The 9332-nt window shown below is 38.3% G+C and overlaps 1 protein-coding gene across 1 annotated transcript; it reads right to left on the bottom strand.

Annotated features, from left to right (window-relative positions):
- Positions 1-302: 302 nt before the first annotated feature.
- LOC110894380 lies at positions 303-4788 on the bottom strand. Its single transcript, XM_022141608.2, has 3 exons — positions 4431-4788; positions 963-1629; positions 303-392 (listed from the first exon to the last, which is right to left on the bottom strand). Exons 2-3 carry the CDS (start codon positions 1620-1622, stop codon positions 303-305), a joined length of 750 nt encoding a protein of 249 aa, XP_021997300.1. The 5' UTR covers positions 1623-1629; positions 4431-4788.
- Between the last annotated feature and the right edge of the window lie 4544 nt (positions 4789-9332).

The following is a 9332-nucleotide window of genomic DNA, read 5'->3' as shown; positions in this document are numbered from 1 at the left end:
ACATAATTAAATGAGAAATTCAAATTAACCATTTCAAATTTTAATAAAGTACTAGTACATCCATGCCCTAAACGGGACTTTGAAATAACATGAATAACATGAATAACATGGATAACATGCCCGCGCAGGGGCTAAACAAATAACAACAATAACTAAATAAAGTAAAGCAAACCCACGCAGGGGTTAACAGGATAACTTACCCACGCAGGGGTAGAATAAGATAGATATACCCACGCAGGGGTAAGGTACTGGAATAAATGTCCACGCAGGGACATGAGTACATGAAATAATAATCGAAGGATTCAATGATCCTTCTTGCTCTTACCTTTGAGCAAATCGAACACCTTCTTAAACATGCCGCTGGTGCGTCGGCGATCGGCGCGCATATTGTGCTGAAACTCGCGTCGCATACTATCAATCCCATGTAGGATTTCCTGAACCTGTGGCGGCGGTATCACCGGCGCCGGTGGCGGTGCTTGGTATTGCTGTGGCTGCGGCGGCTGGTAGTGCTGCGGCTGCGGTGGCTGCTGGTAACCCTGAGGGTAACCAAAAGTAGATGGGCCAGCAGCCCAAGGGTCTCCAAGTGGACCACTAGGTGGGAGTGAGCTGAAGTTGGCAGTCTGCCAATAAGGATCTCCCGTGTAGTCGTAGCCCTGGGGGTAGAGCTGGGCGAATGGGTCGAATGGCGCTGAGCTGGCGAAGGCTGGAATCGGCTCCCCGAAATTCTGCGGCGGCAGAGGCGGAATCGGCGCTGAAGTGACCCCCGATACGGGATGTGGAGACTCTCCCGTCTCGGATTCCTCATGAAGAGGCGTGTAGCGGCTGCTACTCACATGTGGAGGGGTGCCTATGCGGATCCCTCCGCGCGTAGACATACGCGCATTCCTCCTAGGCCTCTGAGGCGGAGGAGGTAAGACTGGTGGCGGCGGTGGCGACGGAGTGATCACGTCGCGCCATAGGGCCTCAGATAGGTCCTGCGGTAATGGCGGATGCTGCTGAAGCTGCTGCGAGTGGTGCTGCGAGTGCACCGGCGATCCATGGAGCGATTGGAGCATCGGAGAACCATGGAGTGATTGAAGCATCGGAGAGTTGTGGCTAGGAGTGTGGTACCAATCATACTGCCGAAATCTCTCCTCGTAACTATCCACACCATTAAATGGTGATCCCGTGTATGGCGACCCATCCGATATCTCAATCGGATGGTTAGGCGTACCTGATGGTGGTAGCGAAGGGTCCGTATCCTCTTCGACGTCCATCTCGTGGTCGCCCGGAAAATGGTCCTCTGGTCCGAGTGGGTTATGGCCCACTGGCTCCTCCTCATAAGCATTAGGGTTATATAAACCCTGGTAGACTGGCGCTGGATACTGGTGCGGTGACTGGTGCAAAGGTATGTACGATCCTGGCGAACCATGGGGCCCGTTCTCCGAATGGGGCCCAAACGAGTGGGGTAATGACGGAGAAGTGCTCGCGGAAACCGAATGCCTAGCAGGCTCGGCAAAAGACCTCCAAAGGTCGTTGGCGGCTGTGTTGTGTGTAGCGGATGGAGCCCGCCTATGCGAGGGACCAGCCTCATGATCGTGCGATGTAGGAAATCCTCCACGACCTCTCATCCTTGGCGGCATCCTGATCCTGTCAAAAGTCAAACAAGTTGCACAACAAAATATATAAGACAATGCAATAATAAATAATAAAATAAACTAAACGAAATGTTGAACATTTCCTAAGTTTCTTGTCTAGACTCGAAAATCGAGGAATGTGCAATTGTGTAACTGAGATTAAACACAAAAGATTAGTGTTTAATTCACTCAGCGTTGGCTCTGATACCAACCTGTCACACCCCCATTTTCCACGTGTCACCGGTGGGCCCGGTGTGGGGTACAGTGACGTAGTTGGCATCGTCATAGACAATCAACACAATATAATAATGCACAGCGGAAGCAGAATAGATACATTTCAACTTTAATTAAAATGACATAATAATATCATAAGTAGTTGAAACGGATCCACATGCGGATCAATAAAATAGGATAAAAATAGTTCAACAGATATTTGTCGTCCAAGCTTGCGAGACTATAGTGGACGCTCTTTAGGAAACAGCCAGCCTATTTCGTATAGTACCTGCACTTAACCTTTGGGGAAAAATACGTCAGTTTACACTGGTAAATACAAATCAACTGACTCATTTTGAAAATGATTGAAAATTTTATTTAAATGCACAAGGCATAAATATTTTTATTAACTTGGGATATTTATGCAATATAAACTTGTGAACGAATTACATGCACTCATATCTCTGGTGGCCCGGGATCTACTGTCCGGGCTAGAGATTAAATAACACACCACATTAAAGAGTTATACACGACGGGTGTACGCCTACACCCCGTGCTCTGGTCGTGGCCATCTCGTAAGATAATGCCAAGGATATCCGGGACATGGTCAATAACCCCCCAAAGCCTTTAAGTAAGACAAGACTGTTTAAACGAAATCACACAAGCTATTCAAGACTGTACACCCATAGGGCGCAGGACTTGTGCGCCCGATCAAGCGGTATTTTAAATACCGTACCCCAAGCCCGTATAGGGAAAATAAGTCAAAATGTATTTACCTGAGCAAGTATAAGTCACAAATGCTAAGTGTTGGTAGCTTTTACCGGGCCTCCTAATCTGGAACAAAGGGTTATAATTAACCTATTAGATTCCTAACGGCCTTTTATTTAAGTTTAAGCTTTGACCGGTTAGTTTTAGGAATGATACGGTTTACGCACGATTAAGCGATAGACCGGATAGAATGTGATTTAGACCCGACAAGTTTGAATACTTGTATAATATGGGTATACTAAATACATTCTGGATTTTGAAATAAAAATGATATCGTTTGACCCGTTTCGGTCAATTTACGCAAACTAGTTACGTAAACCGAACCGAACGCGAAAAGGGCGATACGGGTAGACCAATGATTCAAATGCAAGTTCCCTGATGTAATATGCTTAAAATATGATATTATATCAGTAAGTTATGTTCTATATTGCCCGGAATAATTTTTAAACTCAAATTATGCCTTAGAAGGGCATTTTGGTCATTTAAAAGTTAATAAAAGGGTAAAATTATAAATCTGAGTTTCGGGTCTGGTTCATACAGTAAATATACTTAATATAACATATTATATCAGTAGGGTATGACCCATATATCAAATTTATCATTTAAAACCAAACTATGCACCGTAGGGGTATTTTAGTAATTTCACAAGGGCTAAAAATGCCAAAACTGGAAATCTGAGTTCATATACTTATACTTACTGTTTTTATATGAAAATATGCTAAACACATCAGTAGGTATAGGTCTTATATGTTTAAAACAAGTATAACGCTTACTATGCGCTTAAAACGCTAAATATGCGATTTAAGGGCGTTTTCGGGTTTTTAAATAAAATCTGAGATTTTTATATTTCCAGAATACTTATAATAATTTATTCAACTTACAAAATCAGTAGAAAAAGGTTTCGGGTCAAAAGGATGTGTAAAACTCCTTTTATGGCTAAAACGGTCAAAACCGACATAAGCCGAAATGACTAGGCGATCTAGGATCCGTTCAGCCAAAAATTAATTAAAAATCATCAAAATTCCCAGAATATTATAATACATCAGTTGGTAAAAAGTTTTGTACCAAAACGTGGCCAGAAACGGGTTCTATGCGAAAAGGACCGTTTATGTAAATTTATAATATAGTTTTACGCTAATGGCCATAACTCACAATCTGGACCACCAACTGATCCGAAACTTTCGGTGCAAGTTCATATATTAGAAATAAAGATTTCTATCCTTTCACTTTTCCAAAAATCACGTTTTAAATCAAAAAGGGCAAAATAGTCAACTTTATGCATAAATCGGAAACAAGCATTCGAATAGGCTAAGCATAGACTCAATCAAAGAAAATTCCAGAAAGTTTAACTAAAATAAAAATAGTCAAAAATACTTTCCAATACAGATCTCGAACATGCATGTACGAATCCGAATCGATAGTCTACGAAATAATCGTTTTACAAGACTTTCGGTTCCGATTCGTGGCTATACTATAGATTGTCGAGTTGATGATGATTAAAACACATTCTTATATGTATTACAAGTTATTTATGATGATCAATCAGATTGCATGTCATCTATATCATTATTCATGTCATTTTTCACAAAAATCGCTTCTGTTGACTTTTTAGAACCATGTTTGACTCGACAATTAGCATGCATATAGTGGGTTTCAGATAGTACCCTTTAGAGGGTTTGTTTCCCACATAAATACCAATCTATAACAAGTTTCAATTCGAGAAATGACTGAAAGAAATCCGTTTAATCAAAAAGTCAAAGCTTATGAACACCAAGTTTGACTTTTACTAATAATCAAAGCAAAAACGGATTATAGAACGAATTGAAAGCTTACAAAGGTCCTATTGATGCCTAGATAGCACTTGGAAGTTGCCTTGACGATCAGAAAGCTCCTGGAAAGCTCTTGTGAATTTTTGAAGTTTGCTAGTGATCTTGGTTACTACACAAGTGCTCAAGAATTGATGAATTAATCTGATTTAAGGAGGTTTCAGCTGTTATAGGAAGCTCACAGGTGTCCAAGACATGCATGGCCATCCATTGGTGGGTTTTAGAGGTGGAAAAAGCTGTCAAGCACTCAAAATTCGGGCTAAACAGCCCCCTGTTCGCGAATTGCTGCAACTGTGCAGCCCTGCAGCTCCCAAACTTTGATTTAAAGTTGCAGCTTTGGTCCCTGTACTTTGGTTATGATGATTTGGCCATTTATCTTGACTCGTAAACCCCCGAATCTGGTTTTTAAGAACCCTTGGACATTTACCAACATGGTAGTGTCCTCGTTTAACTTTGCGCTCGCCCGAAAAGCCATAAAATTCGACGTTGACGCTTTTAACCCCTCAAGTACGGTTTTGGCCATAACTTTCTCATATGATAACGAAACTTCATGAAATTTTTACCACATATTCTAGTGAGTATATTTTAGCTTTACAAAGCTTCGGGTCTGCCAAAAGATCACTCAGAGGTATAAATTCAACATGTTGACACTTTTAGCCCCTATAGTTACGGTTTTGGCCATAACTTTCTCATACGTTGACGAAACTTCATGAAATTTTAACCACACATTCTAGTGAGTATATTTTAGCTTTACGAAGCTTCGGGTCTGCCAAAAGTTCACTCAGAGGTATAAATTAAACATGTTGACACTTTTGGCCCCTATAGTTTGCAATACTTCACTTTTGTGCAATTTCCGCGTCGTATGATCCATGAACCATCCGTTTAAGGTTATAAACATTATGTAGGGTTATCATAGAGCCTATTTATCCATTGTTGACACTTTGGACCCTTACGTTCCATAGTTTTCACTGTTTGTCACTTTTAGTCCTCCTAAAGTATGTTTTCACATACCGGAACCTTATGACACGTGTCAAGACATTATTGGACGAAATTTTTCGAGGTGTTACAAAGCGACCCCACTTCTCTCTAACATAGGTGATTCTCCTTAAATTATTAAAAGCATCATGGTTATCATGATTTCACAAAATCATTTACCACATAATATGCTTAGCCTCACAATTTGTCCCTGAATTTCATAGGAATGAACTAGGACGTATTTAAACACCCTTTTATCATTTAGGGAGTATATATAACCATATATACTAGCTTATGCATATCAGCTATGCTCCCATAGTGACCACCCTTAGGCATATGAATTCGTTGTCCTATTGAACATAGATCTTGGGATCTCCAGTCAACTAAGGTAGGTTTCCTTCACACACCCTTTTTCCATGGGCTTTAGTCTAATTCCACAACTTGACCTCAAATATACCCTTAGGTTGTTGGATCCATAACATTATCTTTGTCTTTGACAAGTCACTAAAGATAACTTTGCAGTTGAGATCAATTGTCATGACGTGTTTATAACTCGAAAGTTAACATTTCCTATTGTCAACTTCTAAGACTATAACCTCAGTGGCCACCTGAATCTGGTTATAATATTTGTCTTAGAATGATACATTTATCATTTAAGGCAAACACATCTCCGTTATTCACTACGACATTTGTGTCCTCCACTTAGTCGTCTATTTGCAATGTTAGATTGGATTACAAAATCCTTATCGCCAAAAACAAATGCAAGACACCCCCATATTGAAGTGTTATTGGATAATATCTAGATGGGTTAATGAGAACCATTTCTACATACCCTTATATGGTGTTTCTTAAATGGATCCTCCCCCACATTTCTTGCCATTTGATCAACATTTCCGTAACACCACTTATGGCGACGTTTATACACATATGATTGAACAAGATCAACCTCATTGTATCAGTGAATTCAACTCATATTGCATTAGCTTACATAAGCTTCCGAGCTAACCAAAGCAACACATGCCATTGTCATAAGTTTGTCACCAACTTAGAATAATTCTAATTTAACATCTAGAATAAGCTTAGACAATGAGTTCTCCTCATTAGCTTTTTGAACAAACTCTTAAAAAGTTACATGTCTTTTCCTTATAATGAATGGAAATTCTCCCTCAACTTTGTCTATACACAATTTTTTTTTGTGTTCATACACATTTGAATGTTTAGAGTTAATTAGTCTTCGTCAAGACCCATAATTAACCAAGTACTAGTCTAGCATGCTTTAGACTACAATACTTTAGCATGTGAACAGAAGATGCATCATTCTGATTCTTCACAGCCCTAAGGATATCATAAAATCACTTTGCAACATTCATCCCTTGTTAAGACAAAATAATTAGACTTATTCATAATCCAAAAACATCAATATTTAGGAAGGTCTCACAAATTATTGTATATAGCACATAGCTAAATTTTATCATTCATTTAAGGAACATAACTTGTTTACCTTTGATCTCCAACACTTTAATCATTGACTCATAAGGACTTAAACATAAGTCTTAATCCAAGTCACTTGGTGAACACATTCATCACCAACAAGATGAATGTTCTTCGTCTACAATCACTATTATGTGTGACATAGAGTCAACTAGATTGACACTCAATAACATGGCATTCATAATTTTGTCATAAGTGATTTGCACACAACTATTGTTATTTATTAGGAGATATGTATATTTAGGATGCTCTCTTAAACGAAGGTAAAATCTCCATATAGTTCTAACAATAATCAAGTGGTAGACGCATCTACGTGTAGATCACTTGTAACAAATCTGGCTAGATTTATTATTGACACTTGTGAATTTTCCAAAGACTTCTAACGAAGTATGTCGACATGAATCTCGTTTGTGTATTTCATCTCAATACACTCAGTACATTCTTTCATTATTCTCTCATGATGTGGTTACACATTTGATGTCTCGTCTTTGACATTTAGTCAATGTAACAACTCTTAAGTTGCTTATGTCCAAGAATTTTCATGTACTATCCGTTTAAACCATATTCTGTTAAACAATGTATAATTGGCGTTATAATTATTTTCACAAAAATAATTTATACGTCACAAATATTAGTGATTTATTTCTTTGTAAAAAATTGCATGTGTTATCCGAAGATATTGAACACAAAACAATAAAATACATTGGAAATTAAATCATAAGTACCGAATACTTTTGAAATTTAAACGGAAGTATAGACGATATGTAGACATCAAATATTAAAGTTCTTTGGTCCTCAACACTTTATAATCTGACCAAAAACTTCTCAACGATATCGTCTTATGGCATATCTTGAGGTACTCCCTCAATAAGACTCCATGCACTTGTAAGTACAAGTTCCCTATTTCATCTTGAAACTTTAAACTTGGACAATTATGCTCAAAACAACACCAAGTTGTTACAAAGACTACATTTATGTAGTAAACTTGAACAATTAAATTTGTTCACAACAACACCAAGTTGTTTTTTTTACCAAATAAATGACTAATTAAGTGTCATCAAGAAGCTCTACTCAAGAGTTTCTCTTTTATTCACCACATGCTACTTCTAGTAAGAGTAGCGAACCATTTGAATTATCAGTGTTATGCAAAACTTTGTTTTAAAAATTATTCAAAACAATTTTGCAATATACAATATTAATAATATCAATTAGGTTTATGAAAACATAGATCAAAACCAAAAATATCAAATGGTTTTATATTGTTTATTCTTACTACACATGTACTAAACATTTTCTATCACACATGTTAGAAAAACAATGTTATAACGAGCACATTATAGAATCGAACGTTTACATAAAAAGTTTTTCAAAGATATAGTTTATAAAGTAAACCATTTCTCATCATTTTTAATGCACACATAGGCAATTAAATGTTTACATAAAACATTTCTGTTCATTATGAACAATCTCTAACCTTGTATTCGTGACACACATTTTCTAACACACGTGTTAGAAAATTAAATCATTTTATGTATACAAAACATGACCAAATTAAAGAATTAAATGTCATCACTAAAACTCATCAAATATCATCAATAAAACTCTACTCAAGAGTTTCACCATATGAAGAGTTAAGAGTCTCAATAATTATAGACTTAAACTCTAATAAAACTCATCAAATGTCATCAATAAAACTCTACTCAAGAGTTTCACCATATGAAGAGCTAAGGCTATGGGGTATGGGGACCGTCCCCATCCCCGTCTTGGTTCGGCGCCGGCTACAGCCCATCCCGCCCCCTCCCTTCGAGCTCCGTTCCCGTCTTCAACGTTGAGGAATGGACGTTCAGGACGATCCTCCAATGGTGGGCCCCCCTTCAATTGTTACTGTTAAACCCCCAAATCCAACATCAAACCCTTCTCCCAAATCCAAAATCAAACCGGTGGGGTTGCAGCTTAAATGGTTGTCTCGGTGGCACCGATTGACTGAGTTGATGATGGTGATGGAGAAGGGTGGTAGTGGTTGAGAAGATGGTGGTGGATCCGATGGCAGCAGCGGCCGCCGGAGCTCCGGCTCATGACCCGTAGCAGCGGCGACAAGCATTCAACAGAAACCCTCGGTCAGCATATGTTATCTTTGATAATTTATATTTTGTGATTCTTGGCTAGAGATAGATAATTGTTAAATGAAAGCTAATGGTTCTTCCTTTTGGCCGATTGTTATTATAAACTCTTTGTGAGTATGATTAAGAACCAAAATTGGGGTTTTTTGTGATGGTTGATCAAATGCAAAGCATCAATCTTGTTGTTGGTTTAGGATTCTGTTTGTAATTGTATTGTTGTTATGATTATGATTCTGCATTGTTGAAGTAGTGTTAAGTTGGTTTAAAATTGTATGGATCAAGGATTTTATATGTTATGAACTGCTACAGTTTTACTATATGGA

Source organism: Helianthus annuus, chromosome 2, assembly GCF_002127325.2.
Source record: "Helianthus annuus cultivar XRQ/B chromosome 2, HanXRQr2.0-SUNRISE, whole genome shotgun sequence".
Taxonomy (NCBI): Eukaryota; Viridiplantae; Streptophyta; class Magnoliopsida; order Asterales; family Asteraceae; genus Helianthus; species Helianthus annuus.
The sequence above is the reverse complement of the archived record's forward strand: the minus strand, read 5'-3'. Positions and strand labels throughout refer to the sequence as shown.

Excerpts from the sequence above, each read along its gene's own strand:
- LOC110894380 (XM_022141608.2), bottom strand. The coding sequence starts at position 1,622 with ATGCCGCCAAGGATGAGAGGTCGTGGAGGATTTCCTACATCGCACGAT. Across the intron at positions 393-962 it reads TACCGCAGGACCTATCTGAG|CACAATATGCGCGCCGATCG; the intron begins GCCCTATGGCGC and ends CGCGAGTTTCAG.